At 56.3% G+C, this 20,344-nt stretch overlaps 1 protein-coding gene across 1 annotated transcript; it reads left to right on the top strand.

The window, feature by feature from the left end:
* Nucleotides 1–8,182: 8,182 nt before the first annotated feature.
* On the top strand, nt 8,183–19,484 carry RCOR2 (REST corepressor 2). Its single transcript, XM_084823832.1, has 12 exons — nt 8,183–9,060; nt 11,749–11,805; nt 12,521–12,601; nt 13,576–13,628; nt 14,162–14,323; nt 15,381–15,505; nt 16,235–16,304; nt 16,888–17,103; nt 17,290–17,367; nt 17,508–17,565; nt 17,996–18,234; nt 18,331–19,484. The coding sequence occupies exons 1-12, from the start codon at nt 8,946–8,948 to the stop codon at nt 18,667–18,669; spliced, it is 1,593 nt and encodes a 530-aa protein (XP_084679958.1). The 5' UTR covers nt 8,183–8,945; the 3' UTR covers nt 18,670–19,484.
* Nucleotides 19,485–20,344: the final 860 nt, after the last annotated feature.

Raw genomic sequence — 20,344 nt, 5'->3', positions numbered from 1 at the left:
GGCTGCACAAAAGAGGGAGCCTGTCTCTCCTGAATTTACCCCCCCCTTCTTTGTGTTGGGGTGGAGCTGGGTGCGGGGAGAATGCAGCTGGGGGAGGTCTGAAGCCGAGTAAGAAAGAAGGGAAGGAACCATATTGGGGAGGGGGTGTGGAGCAGATTTATTGCAAAAGTAAACTTGGATTTTCTGGACCTTTCTACACCAGAGAAGGGGGAAGCCAGGGGCTTCTTTTATGGTTAATCCAGCCCCACTGCACTGCACTAATGCAGCCTCAGACCTGCCTTTTCCCAGCCTTTAGATGATGCTGAAGTGGAAGGTTTAGTGGTTCAGCTGAAACCTGGGGACCATCCTGAGGATGGCAGGCAGGGTTAGCAAATGAAGACCTAAGCATGACGTTGAATTAAGTCATCCAACCAAACCCCAAAGTAGTGGGGTGTAGGTTTATGTAGGTGGGAAAGAACGCATCTACATATCAGGAGAGGGGTGACTATTATAAATGATAAATGGCATGCTAGTAGTTATAGGTACACTTTCCTATAGAGGTGGATCTTTCCGTCCTGGAGGATGATTGGAACAGGGTGTGTAGGTATTGTGGCTGAGAGTTGTATGTTGGGCGGACATTTGAGCATGCATGCAGAATCTTAATCTGGAGACATTAGAAGTAGAGCATAGAGATCCATACCTAGGTATGTACCTGTGTGGATGATTGCTGTGAGTATGTGGGATGCTTAGATGGGAAACAGCTGTATATGAACGGGGAGCAGCATCACCTGGGGTGGGGTGGGGTGTGATGCGACTCTGTATTCAAGGTGGGGATTGGCACAGTGCGTGGTTTATAAGCAGGAGGGTTGTGACTCTGTGTGAGGACGAAGTTTATGGGGCAGCAGCTGTGGGAGGAAATGTAGCTTGAGCCGGGTAGAGTAAGGGAGGAAGTATATGACGGCTATGTGATGGTGTCTGAACAGGGTGATGATGGGATAATAGCAGCATGTGACAATGGAGGGGGAGAGAGTGAGAGTGGTTCTTTGTGCGCACAGAGGAGGAAATGCAGGATGTGGAGTGTGACTGGACCTGGGGGAGCATGGCTGTGCTTTTTGGTGGAGGTGGGAGAGTGCGCTTGTGTGTTTCTGTGTGCGGAGGCAGGGGGAGTGTGTACGTGACCCCAACCAGGCCCTCCCTCTCCCCTCTGCTCTGGGCAGAGCTACAGGCCAGGCGCACTCCCCGGAGGGCAATCAGATCCTTTAATCTTCAGCAGGATGGAAAACGGCTGGGTCTGTTCAGAGCTCTCACTTTCCCTTGCATCAATTCCGTCCCCCTTCCTTGTCCTTTAGCTTTGATGTTCAGCTTCTCCATGGCGAAGCGGGCAGACTTGGGTATTCAGAGCCAGATCTGTATGTGAGCATGCATGTATAACACACACGCCGTACATGTACGATTAATCTGACAATGCCACAGGGAATGCAGCTCGTGCACTGCGAAGACGGGAGAGTTTGCAACACTAGTCAGCACCTACTCCATAGCCTGCGGGTGTCTCATCCCACCAGAGGGAGGGATGCGGGGCGGGCAGGCTGATGAACCGTGGGCTCCATGCTGACAGCAGACGGCCTGAATGGCCTCATATGCGGTGAAGGGACCAGGCAGGCCACTGGTTGGTATCTTCTAAATTTAGGAGCCTGATTATAGTTTGGGGCTTGGAAGGAGCAGAGGAAAATTCCCATCAAATAGAAATGGAGCTTTGGAGGAGAAGAGAGAAAGCACACGCTTGCATGAGCTCATATCACAAGAGACTTGGAGAACACATGCGTGGTGTGCGAAAGACACTGGCGCCCTCTTTTCACACACACAGAATCATTTATCACGGTCGCAGTCTGTCTCATACACGCAACACCTCTTATTGCCTGCTCTCCGTTAAACACATAGACAAGGTCTTTTCCTTGTGCAGTTACCATAGCTCAATATTCCTTCTGCTTCTGTGTTGATCCCCAAAGGAGAAAGGTGGCGATGTCTTTTAATGCAGTAATGTCTACGGGTGTCAGTAAGGAGCATACAAGCTTTGGAGCAGCACAGAACTCTTTTATCGAGCAGAATAAAGATAGGCTAAAGTAACAAAAAAATAATCATGTGTATTGCCGAAGTTTGTATCCGCTGATGCAATAAAATCTAATTTGTGTATGTCTGTGTACGTGAGCGCGCATGCACACACGCACACACTCACTGCCTCTCCTTCTCACTGTGTAGTCCCTGGCCTCAGTCAAACAAGGCAGCACTGCTGGCTTTTCCCACTTTTCATGCACTTTTGCTTTTCCCACTGGAGAAATTCGCCATTTATTGCATGATAATTCACCTCACTTCAAATCCAGGGTTGATATATGCCACACACCTGAATTTCTGCCTTTCTGACTGTTGCAGAACAGGGTCCCACTTTCCTTCTGATCACTGTCCAGTTCCTGCTGATGCACTGCGGCAGGGGCTGCTTCTTAGGCAAGCCCTGGCTGCGAGGAGGCCGGTGGCCAGATTGCACTGGCAAAAGATGTCTCACGGAGTGGCCAACTGACAGTGCTGCCCTGAGAAGGGAGGTGGCATTTCTCACACTGGAGCCAACATGGAAGCTGAACTCCGAGCTGGGCACTGAGCCAGCAGGGCTGTGCTACTGCCTGCAGCAGGAGATGCAAGCCGTCCCACCGCTCCCACGCGCAGAGATTGCGGGCCTGGTGTTAGCCTTGCTTGCTTCCCCTCCAGATCTTCTGGCCTGTCCCCACTGCAAGCAGAGCGAGTGGGTGGCGGAAGTATTGTGCTACTGCTGTCTCCCCACTGTCTTCAATGCACAGGGGCTTGCATGAGCTTTATGCATTGTCTAAGCGCAACCATCACACACCAGTAGAGCAGACTGCATACAGACAGCCCTCTGCAGCAAATCAGCTGTGCTGGGGCCTTGTCCTGATCGTCTCCATCGGTCCGAGGTCTGTGATAGAAGCGATAAAGAGGAAAACATGCATGCTTCTTGGCTGGTACTCTCAGCAGCTTGGCAACTGTCCTTGCTGGGTTAGTAGCCTGGGCTCCTGCTCCCACCCCCAGCGTGTCACTCAAATAAAGCAAAGAGGAGGGCGAGGCAGAAGTCCAGCAGGCCTGTGGTGTGTGGGAAGCAGGCAGACCAGTCCGCTGCTTTTGTGTTTGCAGCTGCGCCCTGACGCTTCAGCCTCCCTCGCTACCCGCCCTGGCATCCGAATTTTGGGCTTCCTTGCCTCTTCCAAAGAGCACTAGCCAGAAGGAAAAGGCCCCCTCCAGCTTATTGTTTCTTCTTACCCCCAACACTTTCCCCCATACAGCCATTTTTACAGACCTGTTGCTATGGGTGTGTGCGCGTGCGTGTGCGCGCGCACGCACGCAAGTGCGGCAAGTGTGCGGAAAAGAAGCAAGTGAGCAGGTGTCTGTTTAGACAATGGGCACAGTGTGGGTGGTGAGGGAAAAGCAAAAGGGAATGGGGAAGAATAAAGGTTAGGGGAGGCTGTCCCCTGTGTGTCAGGCTGTGGGCAATAGGGCGCTGAGCCACGTGCAGGTGGCACCTCTGTTTCTGTGACTCCTACGTAGGCTGAGGTAGACCTGCACATTTTGCAGGGTGTGTGTGTGTTTAGTAGGTATGGGAGAGACAGATGGTTGGAGGAACGACTGGAGGGCGGATGTGGCTCAAGAGAACTCAGATGTGCGGAGAAAGTAGGGACAGAGGCCTCTCCTGCTGTCTTTGATACACACTGTTATGGAGTACAGGCCTCTGTTTGAAGGGCTGCAAGGGGGCTGTTCTGTATTTTAAGATGGCCTCTGTTTGAAGGGCTGTCCAGTCCAAGTCTGGTCGCCTGGTCAGTCTTCCACACCATGGTGAGAGATGTGCTGTATTCCTATTAAATTATAAGGCTTATTTCTACATTTGCATCTATACATATAAATGAGCATATGCACCTGTTATGCAAATCGGTGTCCTCTTTCTCGGCGAGGCATTTCCTCTCTTTTTTTGGTGATTCATACGTGGCCACCCTATGTAGCAGGCAGGTCTCAAAATCTCAGGATGGAGGCCGAGTGAGAGAAGAGAATCATGGAACTGGTGTGTGTGTGTGTGTGTGTGTGTGTGTGAGAGAGAGAGAGAGAGAGAGAGAGAGACGGCGAGGGCGAGGGCGAGGGGGGCAGGTTGGTTGGTTAGCGACTGCCGGGAATTTTATTTCCCCAGTTTCAGTTTCTCAGTTGATCCATTTGCCTTCCAGAGGCCTGTTCTCTTTTTCATGCCTCTTGTGATGGCATGTCATTTCTGCTAGAGGATTGTATTTGTCTGCTCCTTGCTGCAGGAAGCAAAGTCCCTTCCATATTTGCCTGTATTTAAAGGATTTAGCCCTCGCCTAGCCTAAAAAATTTGTCTTCCTATCACAGCTCAGGCCTAGATATAACACCTTTTCCTCTGTTTCCTAGTGGCTACTTGCACTAGCAAATCTAAACCGCCATGAAAGCTGAAGGGACTTGTGGTGTTAGATTTGCTGTGCTGCAAGAGGAATGAGTTTCACCATGTGTGTTATGGTAATCTAGGTGTGTGTGCGAATGTGCACACACACTTTACAGTTTTGTATGTTTCAGGGCTCCACATTCACATTTTTAGCCACTTAGTCCAACTCCAGCCCATATAGTATTAAAAAAAAAACACCACACCATCTTACAGTGAGAGATGCAATCCCTGCTGACAGTTGAAAAGCCATAGATAGATCCGCCAGGTGGACTTGGGAAAATCTGATTCTCAGACTTTGATCTCCACCTGGGAATAACAGCGATGTGCCCGAATAAGCTTTGAGATTTTGTCCCTTTCGAAGACAAAACTTCCGTGCTCCTACCGCCGCTCCACTGCAGCTCCTCCAATGCCCCCCCCCCGCTAGCTCCCCCTCCTTTGTGCAGGGAAGAGAGCAGCCCCTGACGCTTCCTGGCTGGATGGGCTGCAGGTCCCTACAGTATGATCAATCAGGCAGGAACTGCTCCCCGTTCCCCCAGGCACATGGTTGTCCCCTCTTCTGGAGCCCTATCAAAACATGAATAATTCTAGCCAAGCACTACGACCGACTGAGTGGAAGATGTGAGGCCCCAATCCAGGGCGCAAATCCAGAGTAACTGCCCTCGTTTGCACAGGCGCCCAAGATAACAAAACCTGACCCCTGCATTCCATTCCGGCTAATTGACCAGGAAACAAACAGGACTCCAGCGAGGCAGGGTGGATGGCCTCAGTTCCCAGAGTCCTCCCTTCCTGCCAGCTCACCCTCTTCCCCACTGCGCTCCTCACCACCTCCACTGTACACAGCTGGAAGGCAGCCTAGGACCTCAGCTCCTTTGACATCAAAGGGCTTCAACAAAGAGTCTGCGAACAAACAGAATTCCCTACAAAAATTCTCCCCTCTGCTTCCTCCCCCTTCCAAGCAGTAGGGCCGGGGAGGATGCCATTGTTTCCCCTCTGCTTGCTCCCTCCAACCCAGCATTTCTCTGTGACAGGGCTGTGCTTTCGCACCCAGGCCCGGTTTCGTCACCTGGCATCTCTCTGTCACCCACAGCCACCCTCACCCAGCCTTTGTTTCATGGCCCTGCTCAAAATCCATGCTCCGCATGAGCCATGCGGTTTCGAATCTCCACGAGATTTTTTAGCCCTCCTGAATCATCCGTCTGGCTGCCTAGGAGGCTTGTAGCCTATCCCCGCGGTGAATCCTATTGCGAGTAAAATGACAGGAAACAGAGAGGCTGATATTTATGAAACAGAATAAGAGAACACTTGAAACAGCCAAAAGAGAAAACGGGCTTGAGCGGAAGGGGACAACAAAGTGAATTTCTGTAGAAATCAGCCGGAGTTGCTGAAGGCAGGAGCAGAGTTTTAAAACAGACAGTGCAGTCACAATCGTGTGGAAAAGGGGTAAAACTGTTAAAGGAATTTAAGGACGACTGATACAGATGGAGAAAGGTTGTGCAGGGGATATCATGGCAGACAGCGAGTAACTGGGTGGACAGCTGAGAATCCTGGAGGCACCATGTGCAGGATATGGAGAAGGGACAGAGTTAGATAAAGCTGGGTATTACGAGTTAGTCTATGGCATCATTTGAGGACACCCCCCCCCCCAAGCTCCTATTCCAGACCACATGTAATTGTTCTTCAGGAGCGTCTCCCTCTCTCTCTCTCTCTCTCTCTCTCTCTCTCTCTGTGTGTGTGTGCTCAGCTCAGGGGTTCACTGAGTGACTATTGCCATAGACATTTAAATGGGCCACTGTCCTAGATCATGCTTGCCAAAGACCCTGATCTCTTTGCTTCAAGGGGAATAAAAGGGAGTGGGGGAAGAGAATACCTTGTGTTGAGAACATTGCTATTAGATTTATATGGATATAAAAGAAATAATTTAAGGGCACAATCCTATGCACGTTTAGACAGAAATAAGTCCTATGACTCCCAGCATCCCCCAGACAGCCATGCTGCCTGGGGGATGCCAGGAGTTGTAGGATTTATTTTTGTCTAAACATGCATAGGATTGCGCCCTAAGTCTCTTATGCTGCACTCTTAAACGCTCTTACCTAGATGTAAGCCTTACTGAAAATAACGGGGCTTGTTGCTGAGTAGACACGCATGGGATTGCACTGTTCAATATGCTGCTGCCATTCAGTTTAATCCTGAATGTATCCAGGAACAAGATGGGGCCTTGCTAATCTTCCCCCTCCCTGACATGCTGAAATTTGAAATGTCACCCCTGCAAGGCATCCCTTGGAAAGACTGGTCTGAATACAAGTGGCTCCCTCATCTTTTGTATTTTCCCTGTACATCCAGTTAATATTACTCATCCTACAGTAGAGAAGGTTACCAACTTGGTTATATTTTAAAATTGCTCTTTTTCACTCGTGGGTTTTAGGAATGGTTTCTTGATATCTTTTTTCACCGTTATTCTCTGTGTGCGTGCGCGTGCAGAGAGGGAGAGAGAGAATGGACAAACACCACAAATGACACGTGTCCTTTCAACTTTGTGGCCAGGCTGACGTTCCATCCTTCTCCATGAGGAGGGCCACTGGGCAGAATCCGGGCAGAAGCAGCCCAGCTGCGAGGAAAGGTGCAGCAACGGGGCGTTAGGCAGCTGGTTTTGCTGCAGCAGACAGGGAGATGTTTTGATCTGACTTGCCGTGCCGAGCACATGGCCGCTGGAAATTCTCTTGCACAAGCTCCACTGAAATGAGTGGGAGCTCCTCCACAGCGCACAGCTCCCATTTGTGTCCATGAGATTGGCACCAGATAACTTCCTTCTGGATTAATTGTATCCCGGGGGGGGGGGGGTGCGAGATCGAGACTGAGAGAGAGAGAGAGAGAGAGAGAGAGAGAGAGAGAAAGAGAGAGCCATTTGGATTTTCTGCCTCAGGTACCAAAACACCCAGAGTTCAGATTTAAGATCTCCTATAAAAAGCAGCTCAGTCAATATGGGGAGGGAACAGGTCAAGCCGATATGGGGTGTGGGCTTCTCTTCCTCTCTCTCTCTCTCCCTCTCTCTCTCTCCCTCCCTCCCTCTCTCTCTCTCTGTCTCCCCCTCTCTTTGGAGCAGTTTCCCCTTTATCAACAACGAATGCTCCGCACAGCAAACACAAAAGGACAGCCAGCTGAAATTTTGGGGATGTTAGATGACTTTATACTGGGGGACGGGGACGGCGGGGGGAGATGCCGCTTTTGCGCTGCCACCCAACCGCCTCTTCCTTCTGGATGAGGGACAAAGTGAGAGAAGCAAGCGCGGAGCAGAAGCGATGGAGGGGGAAGACACATCTCCCCACGTGTCTCCTGCTGGGGACGGAGCATCAGCATCTCTCGGCGCCTTCTCTCCCTTCGCTCCAGGGGGGCTCCCTCCATCCTTCGCCCTCCCGAAGCAGCGGGGATCGCGTCGTGTTATCCCCCCGTGCTTTCAGGGCAGGGCAGGGCTGGCGCTCCCCCCCCCCGACCTTTCCCTCCCCACCCAGCACATCTGGCCTCCGCCCGCCCCTTTCTGCGCGCCTCTTGCCCCCGCGTGCCTCCTCTGGCCAGATGTGCGAGCAGGCGGAAGGGTCTGCGGGGAGGTGCTGAGGCGGGGGACTGGAACTACTTTCTCACAGCAGCAGCAGCAGCAGCAGCCGCCGCCGCGGGAGGGAGAGCGGCTCCAGACTCATTGTGCGAGAGGGAGGGAGGGAGGCGGCGGCGAGCGCCTGCGAACAATCCCGCTCCTGCAACTTTTCCTCGAAGCGCCGCGCAGGCACTGAGCGCGGCCGCCCTCCTGTGCCTTCCCCGCCCGGCCGGGGAGAGAGACGGGGGCTCCGGGTGGATCTCCCCTTTTGCACAAGTCACTGCCTCTCCGGGGAGGGGGAGGGCTGGCCTTTCGGGGGGCGCCCGGGGCAGATTTCTGGGGGCGAAAGCCTCCTTCCCCGCAGGCCCCCTTGGGGCGTGGAAGGCGATGCTCCCCGCTCCCCCGTCTCCTCCTTTCAGAGCGGAGCCCTCCGGGACCCGGGCTGGAGAAGCCGCCTAGTCTGGGAGTCGCCGCTCCGGGCTCCCGCGCCCCGCATCCCCCCCGGCGCGCCTCCCCCTCGGCGTCGGCCGGCGGAGTCCCCTCTCGCTCTCCATGCCCGTCACAAGGAAGTTCGCGGCAACTTCGGAGCGCGGGAGGCAACCGCGGAGAGGGGGAGCGAAGCCGGCGCCCTGCCCTCCGCCCCTGCGCCCGGAATCCGCCATTCAGGCGACGGTCCCCGCGATGGATGTGGCGGAGGGCACCGGCCGCCGCCACTCCGCGCGCTAGAGCTGGACGCCGGGGCAGAGGGCGGGCGGGCGGCGCGCCTGCGAGACGCGCGTCTCGGGCAGCGGGCACCGCGGCCTCCCGAGAGGGGCGCCACAGCGGGGAGGGCCACGCACCCCCTCCTCCGGCCCGGCGGTCCTCCGGGGCCGCGAGATGCCTTCCGTGATGGAAAAATCAGGGATCCTGTCCCGAAACCGGGCCAAGTCGGCCGCCAACAGCAACCACCAGAACTCGGAAGATGACAGCAGCGAAGAGGAGCATTCCCACGGTAAGCCAAGCCGGGCTGTCCTGCTGCGCGCGCGCGAGGAGTTGCTACAAGCGGCTGTCTCTCGGGACTTCACTGCGGTCGAGAGGGTGGGGGGCTCGAGCCAACGAACGTGCGGGTGGAAGGCCCACGACGCCCCAGTCCAAAAGAGGGTCGAGAGCGCACAGCGCTGCGCGGCCGTGAGACAAAGCGTCCGGCGGCGGGGACCCTCTTGGAGCTGGACGCGAGGCCGCCGGGCTCGTGCCACCAGCGGCCCCAGCTTGCCTCTTTCCAACAGGCCCCCCTTGAGCTCACCTTGCCCTCTGCTGGCCACAGAGTGAGAGCTGGGTGGAGGAGAACAAGGGCTGGTGGAACAAATGCCCCCAGGGCGGGGGCGGCGAGGAGAAACCTGAGCCCACGAGGGTCGTGCGCACAGGGGCTTCTCCAGCACCACCGTTCGAAAGCAGCACAGGGGCACAGCGGATAGAAAACGTACCTGTTGGGGGAACGTTTCAGAAAGTGGCTTTGTAAAGCAACGGAAGTGGGGGGGGGGTGAAGGACAAGAGAAAGAGAGAATGAGACTTGGCATCATTCAAAGGAAGAGTTGACGGCCGCCCTGGGTGATGGGGCATGATGCCTCAAAAGATGAACTGGGGGATCGGGAGTAGGCCTGGGTGGGTTAAGGTGTTCCCAAAGACCATTCTGATGTGATGTTGTTAGATGCATTACTCAAAGGTCAGCCCAAGCTGATGTCCCACCACTTGGGATCTTTGAATAAAACAATGAGATCGTGCCAGAGCATCTTGGCTAGGAGAGGCCCTTTCCCCCCTTAACCCTTTCCAGTTCCTTCTCACTTTAGTGATTATCCTTCTGTCTTACAGCCAACATTTGACCTTTTTTGCCTAGTCAGCCCCCAAAGCACAATGAAGCCCAGGGCTCCCCTTTCCCTTCTGTTCACTGCCTCCGCCAGGTCAACAAAGGCCTGGAATTAGGAAGTTGGCTGTGGTTTGCGCTCATGGCTTCATTGTCCCCAGAACCCTCCTGTCATCTCTGTCTCCACTCTGAACTCTGTTATGGCTTGCTGCACACCTCTGGCTTTGTTGGTCTTCCTCTCTCTTCCGATGTACGAGGAGAGAGCACCCCCCCCCCAGTCCCTAGGGGCTGTGCCAAGGAAGCCCCAAAGGACTCCACGCTTCCACAGCTGCAGCGGAGCATCTGCACTTTTGGAGGGATTGATTGGGCTGGATGGGAGACTCTTCTGCCCATCTGCGACTGCCTATGGAGAGGCATGCAAGTAAATCACCCTCTAGCCACCTCTTTCTCCTGGCTCCTCGAAACACACACCTGGGACAGAAGGTACTTCATTGTGCCACCCACGGCGCATACCCTGGTGGCATACCAACAATGACCAGCCGGCCATCAGGAGTTTTTGCTGTAACCTTCTTGGGCTGCTGGAGACGCCTCCTGACTTCTCCGATTCTCCCTCCTACATGGTCCTGCTTGGGTGACGGGGCACTGGGCACATGGTCCCAAGCTACTGCCATCTGTCTCTCCAAAGTGACACCCCACCCTTTAAAGATTCTGCCAGCAAACGCCCCCCGGCCATCTGACACCCCCCTGACTGTCCCTGTCAGACACACTTCATCTCTTGGGGGGGAGGGATAGATGGCACCCCCTAGACATAGCGAGAGCGCGGTGCCTATTTCTAGGTCTCCATCGCCAATCCCACGGCCATCCGAGAATCCTGCCGCCACCAAGAATACTGGTCTGCAGGGCATGCTGTGGATGAATCCCAGGATGGATACTATGGGAGCCTTTTGGCACACGCCCGGCCCCCAGTCCAGCGTGTGTTCCTTGGCCCTTGTGCCAGAAAGCGAAAGCTCAGGGGCTCCTTGGCATGACGTTGGCTAAACGTTTCCAGATTTTGCCTACTGCTCAGCAGCTGTTTGGTAGGTTCAGTGGTTTTTCCTTTTTTTTTTTTTTAGGAACAGGAGCTGAGGAAGGATGGGGGGGGCGCTGTCCAAACACAGTGCAAATGGTGCCTTTGCTGCCTGGGAAGGTTTCTCGGCACTATCTTTGCTCTTGCTGTTTCCCTGCTGGATTCCCCAGGAGCTCTGCCTCTCTAGAGCCTTCTCCTCCAGGGGTGGGATGCCCCGGCTGTTCACATGGAGAGTCTCCCTGCTCAGTTCGGGGAGGCTCCTACTTCTGGATCACCTCTTTAGACTGGGGCCCCTTGTCAAGTCACCACCCCCACCTTTGGGGATGAAGTGGGGCAGCAGTAGAGGAAATGTTAGGAACCCACAAACTGTGCCACAACCTCTCGAGCAGAACAAAAACTACTGAGCACGACAGCTGGCTTTGAGGACAGGGTGCTCCTGCTGGGCCTTCTGGCCCAGAACATGCATCTGCCCCTAGCCATGGAGGTGTCCCCCACTCCTGTACTGGGCCACTAAACTATTGCACTGGTACATCCACATCTCTTGAGGATTTCGGTTGGCATTCAGGGCAATTCGGGCAAGCAGGAACAGCCTCTAGTGATCCATTACTTTGTTAAGGTGCCAAAGCATAGCTTGGAATAGGGGGTGGCCCAACTCTTCTCTCTTAAGGGCTTGCAACTCCAGCTGCTTTGGGAGCTGGCCTTTGCCCTCCCTAGCCACCGGTACCCACAGCAGCAGCAGTTCCTTCAAGCTCGTCTTTTTCGTTCCCTTGCAGACAGCATGATTCGTGTGGGAGCGGATTACCAAGCTGTGATCCCAGAGTGCAAGCCAGGTAAAGGGGTGGGGGAGAGAGATGTATACAAGTGTAGATTATAGGAGGGGGTTAAGCCATAAAGCGATGACGATTCCAGCTCCTTCAAGTGCGGGCTCTTGCTTAACGGGCCTGAAGGATTAGTATCCCTTACGAGTCCTCTTCTTCCCAAGTAGAACCTGTCCACTTGCCCCCAAGGTGTGGTGGGACAACATGCCCCACCTTCCTCCGCACCAGGTGGCTTCCCTGACCCTCTCACACCGGGCAGCAGCCTGAAAGGTTACGGCAGCCGCTCTCTTCTAAGATGGAATCCGTGGTGTTTCCTGCTGCCACCACCCTGGCATCCTACAACTGCTAGTTTTGGGACTTGGGGGCACCCCCCCTCGGCTTCTGGGTGGGCAGAACTGCCCCCACTGGCTGGCCAAGTGGGATGGGAGGGGTCTTCTGAAAGGGCAGATCATGCAGGTGTGGACAGGGAGGGGGTGGAGTTGATCACCAGTCAGGAAAATGATGCTGCTGGGCAGATGGAAAGCGGTCAGAACTAGAATAGCAGGAGCTGCCGCCTGGGGCGAGAGGGAGCTGGGGGGGGTTATGTTCGTGTGTATACCCTTGCTGGCTTCCACCCTGGTGCACTCCCCTCGCCGGCTTGGTTTGGGGGCACCATGTGGCAGACCAGGAGGGGATAGGGCTCAAGGGACACGTGCTGATTGCCCTTGTTATCCTCTTTGCCATTCAGAGAGCCCAGCCCGCTACAGCAACAAGGAGTTGAAAGGGATGCTCGTTTGGTCTCCGAATCATTGCGTCTCCGATGCCAAGTGTGAGTTGCACCTCCCCCCCCCCCGTTATTGTGTAGAGAGCAGGAAGGCAGGGTCAGATCAATGGCTGTCTGGTCCCCGGGCACTCCTGTGCAGCTATCCCCCTCAGGCCACATTGCCCTTCAGACGCTCCCAGCATCCTTCCCCCGCTGGGCTGGATACTGAACCAGCTCCAGAAGCAACCAAGAACCAGCCTTGCTAAAAGAGGAGTGGGGGTGGGGAAATGCATTCCAGCTGGCAGCAGAGCGCCTGATTGACAGCTCCCCCTTCCCCCCCCCAGGACTCCTAGAAGCAATTACCGTGTGACTGGTATGCTGCCTCCGGCTCCTGGGTTATTAATGTGGCTGGTGCAGGCAGCCTAGGGGGTAGGGGGTGGGAATTGCGCCGTGCCTGTGCCGAAGCAGAGAGAGGCCCAAAGCTGGGGTTCAGCTCCCCTGGTAGCGCTGTTGCTGTTGAGGAGGGGAGCAAAAGAGGGCGCGCAGGCAATGGTCACCCAGACGCCTTTGTCATCAAGGGGGCGACATTGTTCTAGCACATTACATGCGCATAATATCCACTGAAGCGGCAGGGTTTCCACATTTCTGTGGCATCTCCCCCCTCCATCCCAAACCTGGATTCACGTGGGCCCTGCTATCAAAGATCTTCAGGCGCTTGGTCTTGGGCAGTCGTCCCAGAGCACAGCCCTCCTGTGTGCCGGACGCCCAGACGCAACTCTGCTCCTGCCTTCCTGACGAGGGCACTCCACCTGCAGAGCGCCCAGGTCCTCTCGTGTCCTCGCTCCCAGGAGCAGCTCCCCACTAAGAGCCGCGCAGGTGCTTGCGGGTGTCACGGGAGAGGAATGGGTCGCTCCCATGCGTGCCTGGTAGGCCAGCCGGCCAGCCACCCAGGGGAAGAAATGTCGGAAGCGGCATCTGTATTCATTTGATCTTGCTTTCCCTTCCCCCAGCACCTGATGTTTGCCTCTTTCTCCCTCTAGTGGACAAATACATCGCCATGGCCAAGGAGAAGCACGGCTACAACATCGAACAGGTAAGATGCAAAACCCGACTCCTTGTTTTCTAGTCTGCGCAACATTTCTTTGACAGGGTAATCCGAACCCTAAAAATTCTGCAAGAGCAGAGCCAGTGACACAAATGAGGCGACATTATTTGGTTTATTGGACGCTTCGCTCCATTCGGCATCAGGTGGGGGCCTGCAAAACCTTACTGGAGGCAATGCTACCCCCTCTCAACGTAGGTCCCCTCCTCAGAGCAAAGTCATGAGATAACACAGCATCAGAGGAGAGTTCCATTGACAAACAGAACGGGGCCAAGGGGAGAGTCAGGGAGCAGGAAAGCCGGCTTTCCTTGGGCGGCATTCGGCCTTTCGAGGCAATCTCTCTTTCTCCAACCCATTTGCCGTCACTGTCTTCATCTCTAGGGTCATCTGCACAACAAGGGCTAGAAACGTTCATTTAACAGAAGGGTCACCGCTTCAGGCTTCCGAGAGCCATATTTTCATGGCTTGTGGCCACATGCCAGCGCTGTCGCTGTCACTCCTGTGCCCCCCCCTTTCCCCAACAGGCTCTGGGGATGCTGCTGTGGCACAAGCATGATGTGGAGAAGTCCCTGGCTGACTTGGCCAACTTCACGCCATTCCCCGATGAATGGACGGTGGAGGACAAGGTCCTCTTTGAGCAAGCCTTCAGCTTCCACGGCAAGAGCTTTGCTCGGATTCAGCAGATGGTACGTGTCCCGCTCTCCCTGGTCGGATGGTGGGGTATCTTTGGGGCCCAAGGAATGAACCTGCCCTCTTCCTTAGTGGCCGTCGGCACTTTAGAGTACTTGTCACACGGGGCTGGTGTCAAGGCTGGTCCTGTTAGTCCCCTGCCAAGGCCCATGCCCCAGCACAGAGTCCGCCGGCTCTTCCCGGCCCTGCCGCTCCGTCTCCTTCTCGCCACTGCCTGTTTGCCTGGCCACCGAGCGAGCAGGCAGCGATGGAAGTGAGGAGTGGCAGCTGCCTCCATTCACCTCGCCCTCTTGGTAGTGGCGCAGGCTGGGCTGAGAGGAGGGGGAAATAAGTAGTGGTAGCAGCCAGGAGGAAGTGAGGCCACGCAGGGGGGCCTGTTCATGGTGCCTTGTCCAAGCACCCCCCAAACTGGCTATGTGACTGTACTGAAGTTGTCGCGTAGATATTACAGGACTTGATTTCAGAGTTTGCTCTTCGAGGAGTCCTGGGCTGGCTACACCATTATTTCCCACCTTTCCGTAAAAAAACCTCTTTTACCTCTGAGTGGGGAGACAGCCGCTGAATATACGTAGAGCGGTGGTGGGATTTGGACTAGGCCCCCATTTCTGTCCTCCTGTTCAGACACGTCGCTGTGTTCTGGCATCTCATGTCACACACTGGGTGTATGCCAGACCCAGGGCCAGGATCCTGCTCCGAAACGACAGAACGAGAGCTGGTGTGGTGTACTGGCGAGAGTGTTGGACTAGGAGTCAGGAGACCCGGGTTCTAGTCCCCACTCGGCCATGAAGCTCCCTGGGTGACATTGGGTCAGTCGCAGACTCTCAGCCCGACCTACCTCACAGGGTGGTTGTCGTGAGGATAAAACGGAGAGGAGGAGGATTATGTAAGCTGCCTCGGGTTCCTTAAGGAGGGGGAAAGGCGGGATAGAAATGCAATAAACAAATAATCAACACCGCTCCTAATTGCCCAATGACATACCTGTTAGAACCACCTTGAACCACACAGAATTCCGTTTGGGGCGCTCTTCTTCCACTCACCGGTCCTCCTCCGCAGCTTCCTGACAAGCTGATCCCCAGCCTGGTGAAGTATTACTACTCCTGGAAGAAAACAAGGAGCAGGACCAGCGTGATGGACCGGCAAGCCCGGAAGTTGGTCAGCAAGAAGGAAAAGGATGACAGGTCAGAGATGGAGAGTGTATGTGTGTCGGATGGTTGGGCTTTAGCTCCACGGTGGAAGGAAAGGGTTTGCAGCAGAGGCGGCTGCAGGGCTCCGGGGCCAGGCTTGCTACGGAACGCTTTTGCCTTTGAGACCACTTTGACTTCCACCAATTAATGGAGCAGCATAAATTAACCACTGGTTCCTTTGTTGAGGCAGGGGTCCCTCAGCCACATAGCCTGTCGAGATTTGCCCAGGAAGCCATGGACAGATCGGGTACCTACCATTCCAGGCCCAGGCAAAGTGCCATGGCCTGGAAGTGAATACCTTGCGTGGCAGATGCAAAAGCTGGGTGGACGCTGAAAACCCCAGGGCTCCGTGGGGCTCTGCTTTGGAGCTGACACTATGTTGCTTACAAGCACATCGCAAAGCTCCCTCTTGCAACTGAAGCCGCCTGTTGCCCGGGGAAAGGTGGGCACGACGACGGCCAGCTTGTGTTTCTGGGAGAGGTTACATGAGCTGGTGAGGCCCAAGCAGGCCTCGGTGAACAGCAGCACTCAAAGCAGGAGCCCCTTTCTCCTAAGAGGTGCTCAAAGCAAGCCTGGGAATAGCCCAGCAGTTCAGGGAACGCTCCTTGGGGAAAGAGGGCATAAAAAATACCACTTTGGAGAAACCAGAAGAAGACCCCAGGATGGGAAGCTCTCCAGGAGTGAGCAGAGTCGCTTCTAACAGCTACTACATTTCCCCTACAGTAACGATGAGCTGGAGGAAGGACGGCAGGCTAGCGAGGGTGAATTTGATGCCCTGGATCCCAAGAAGGAGGTAAGGGGCAATGGCTCAGCAACAAGCCTAAATTGAGGGTAGGCAAGGTAAGCCGGGAGCGACGTGGTTCCGGTACCGTCACTGACTAGAGGGGACGGGCAGCCGGGCCTGGAGATAAAACACGAGTTACGTTCAAGTCACTGGAACCAGCGCCATGATGTGGTAGAAGTCTGAAATCTCTCTGATTTTAGCATTCTGACAAATCTTAGCCTTCATTGTAAAAAAAAAAACAACAGTAAAGGTTCTGGCCTTTGCCTTGGTGTGGGGGGGCTTTTGCACACAGGGCACTTCCCGGGGGGAGACACCACTCGCAAGCAGCATGTCACCCCTGAGAACTGTGCCTGGATGACCGTATGCCGAGGAGACTGGGTGGGAGAGGACCGACCCCGGCGTCAGCCTCGGGGACAAGGCGTTACCGCTGCTGGGACCATGAGTGTAACTCCTCAGGGAAGGAGCACAAAAGGAGCATGGAAGCATGTTGCAAGAGCGGGAGATCCCGGGACAGCAACACTGGGTCAGTAAGGGTCGTGGAAATTTGAGGGGGACCCCATCCAGTTCCCTCTGGCATGCTCTCTCTCCCCAGCCTAGTTATCCGAAGCCACTGAACAGCAAGCCAGGGCCTGTGAAGAAGGAGGTGCAACTCTCGCAGTATCGACACCACCCGCTGCGTGCCCGTCGGCGCCCCCCCAAGGGCATGTACCTGAGCCAGGAGGATATCACCGGCCTGTCTGCCAGCCCGGACATGGCTGTCCTCACTTTGCGCCACTTGGACTCTCAGTTGGTTTCCCTCAAGCGGCAGGTAGCAAACCCTAATGCTTCCCCGGGCTTGTACCTGATCTCAGTGCGAACCAAGCAGTGAGCCTGGCTTTGGGGGCAATGGCCTTTCATCTTCCAGAGAATTGGGGCTCCCTCACCTTCCTGTCCCAGGCGGAGGGGACGGGCAGGAACACGCATCTCCTGACCTTTCAGCCTCTGTCTACGCTAGGTGCAGAGCATCAAGCAGATCAACAGCAGCATGAAGCAGGTGTTAGAAGGCGGGATAGACAAACTGCGCCCGCTCGAGGTGAGCGTGCATGGAGGCAGGCAAGTGCCGCACCACAGGCGTGAGCGGGGAGGGGCGGGCCAGCCTCCTTTCTCCAGCAGTGGCTTCCAGATTCCCGGGATGCATGTGCGGCTCAAACCGCACCCCCCCTTCTCTTGCAGACAAACATCAAGTTCAACTCGCGCTGGACGACAGATGAACAGCTGCTGGCTGTGCAGGGTGAGATTTCGGGGTCCAGCGAGGGAACGGCTGGGTGGTGTCACCTCATAGCATGGAGGGAGCAGGTGGGAGTCCACACAGAGGAAGCGGTGGCAGGCCGTCTCCCCCTTTAGCCCTGCAGGGCTAAATGTCACCTGGGAGACAGCTGGGCAGTTGATTAACCAGGAGGACGGACGGGTTCTTCCCCTCCGTTTCATCAGAGGACACTGTCCTCCCGGGAATGAGAGCCGGGGTACGGGTCACGTGCCCAATGACGGTGCTGCGGCAAATGGCACGACCAGTCCCCTGCTGTGTAGATTTGGCCCTCGGACACGCTACGGAAGCCACTCGTGTCGTGCTGCAGCTGTGTGGGGTGGGGAACGTGCCAAAGGGTGCCGTCGGCAGTGCGCTGCTGGACGAAATGACATCCCCCTCTGTTCCCGCCGCCCAGCCATCCGGAAATACGGCAAAGACTTCCAGGCCATTGCAGAGGTGATCGGCAATAAGACCGTAGCCCAGGTGAAGACTTTCTTCGTCAGCTACAGGCGCCGTTTCAACCTGGAGGAGGTGCTCCAGGAATGGGAAGCCGAACAGGAGGGTGTGGGCCCGGCTGCCCCCCAGGGCAGCTCCCCTTCCCAGGACCACAAGAGCTCCAGTGCTTCATTAGCGAGCAGCGAAGAAGAAGATGAGGTGAGGGGCTGGGCGGGTGGGCGGGCCAATGCCGCCCCGAAACAGAGCTCCTGTGCTCCTGGAGACCACTGACAGCCGCTTATTCTGTCGCTGCAGGTACAGATCACCGCGGTGTCACGTTCCTCCCAGGAGCAGCCGCCGCCGCCGCCGCCCCCCCCGCCGCCACTGCCCGCTTCCCCCCGGCCCCCGCCAGCTGCCCTCTCCCAGCCACCCCCCTTGCTGAGGCCCACGCTCCCCACGGCCCCCACACTGCACCGCCAGCCCCCCCCTCTGCAGCAGGGGCGCTTCCTTCAGCCCAGACTGTCGCTCAACCAGCCGCCGCCCCCGCTTGTCCGGCCGGCCACCTCGCGGCAGGCGCCCCGTGGAGGCCAGCATCCGCCCTCGCTGCTTAGTGGGACAGGAGAGCCCCCTCCCCCCAACTCCGGCTCCCTCTGAGGAGGGGCTGTGGCCGACTTCCTTGGCCATCCGTGAGCCTCGCGACACACCAGTCACAGCTGGGATTGGTACGACCCACCCCACCTCACCCCCAGCACAGAGATGTGGGTTTGCTGTGGTGGTGATGGAAAGCGGAGGAGGGGGGAAGAGAAAGGGACCTCGTGCTCCCACCGTCATCTGGCCCAGTTCAGGTAACTTCCAGAAAGCTGGCACTGAGTCCCAGTACCCTGGGGTGTGTTTGTTTTCTTGGGGGGTGGGGAGGGAAAAGAAGCGAAGAGGTAGGATTAGTAGCTCGGGGTGGGGATGGATGACGTTTACACTTTTGCAGGATCAGTTGTGTCAGTGCCTGTGTGAATGGGGGCTGGGGGGCGGGAGGATGCCAGGTGGCTGAGCTGGGCCACAGCTTGAAGCACTGCGGGGGTGGGGGACGGGGGAGAATGGCAAAGAGGCATTTACACCGGATCAGACTGGAGCGGCAACTTGCTCCCAAGCAAGCAGGCCCATCTCTCTGTGCAGCTGTGGCTTTGCGGCACCCCACCCGCTTCCAGGGGAGGGGGCCTGCAAGGCCTACCCGGAGACTTGGAAGGGGGTGAGGAGGAACGAGGAAGAGCTGGATTTGCTCTGCATGTGCCGCCTCCTTTGGCGCATGCGTGGGCAGGGGCCAGTGCCGGCCAGGCTCCCGGAGGCGAAGGATGGGTCGGTCTTCTGGGCACTCCCCCCCCCGAGGACCCCCCCCCCCCGTTGCTGGGAGTCTCAGCAGGGTTTTTTGTTCTGTTCTGTTCATGGAGCATTTTCAATAAAGGTATTTTGTTACGAACGGCTGGTCTTTCCACCCCGTGCCTGGCTCAGGAGCGAACCGGGAGACGGCGGATCGTGTGGGAGCTGTGCGGCAGTCAGAGTTGCCAAGTCAAGGCAGGAGAAGATAAAACTTGTGTTCTAGAGTAGCGCTGTCATTTCTCAAGGGGCACGGCGACGCCGCCTCTCCCTCTGCCTTTGAAAAAGAGGCCCGGCACTCGTGCTTTGCTCCTTTGGCTTTCATAAGAACGGAAGAGGAGGATTAGGCAGGCCGCGTGGTCAGCGGCGAGGGGAAGGTCTTCCCCTCCCCACCACATGCGTGCTGCCGAGAGATGTCACGCCCTCTCCTGTCACGGAGACGCCTCTGCCCACCAGACAGCCAGAGGAGGGCAGAAAGGCACCGCTCGAGCAGCAGCGTTCCCAGGTACTGACATGGCTGCCTGCCCCCGCCTGGCCCCACCCCACACGCAGCGATTGGAGGGAGCTCCTCACGGGACACCGGGACTCTCCGCGTGCAAACCCTGCAGCAGGACACAACGTGGCCAGCACACCACCCCCCTTACCCGGTTCCTTTGCCAGCTGCTGCAATATCACGGCACAGAGCGAACCAACACCAGCAAATGGGGAATGGGATTAGCTTGCCAGATGGAAGGGGACAGCCAGGCCCCTGGAAATGCCGCATCCCGGCCTGGCTTTACATCGCCGCCACAAACAGCACAGTTCCTCACCAGCTGGGCTCGGGACCAAACGTCCCCCGCTGAGCCACCCGTCTCTCGCTCTCGAGACGAGGCGAGGCACGTGCTCCTGCCAGTCCCACTCAGCCCTGGTCCCCACAGTTCGCAGCCTTCGGGGAGCGGGATCCCCCCCGCATGAAGTACGA

Source organism: Heloderma suspectum, chromosome 17 (genome assembly GCF_057233095.1).
Source record: "Heloderma suspectum isolate Gila_16-S chromosome 17, 16-S_ref, whole genome shotgun sequence".
NCBI classification, from domain to species: Eukaryota; Metazoa; Chordata; class Lepidosauria; order Squamata; family Helodermatidae; genus Heloderma; species Heloderma suspectum.
Note: the sequence above shows the minus strand (reverse complement) of the source record. Positions and strands in the feature narration are given on the sequence as shown.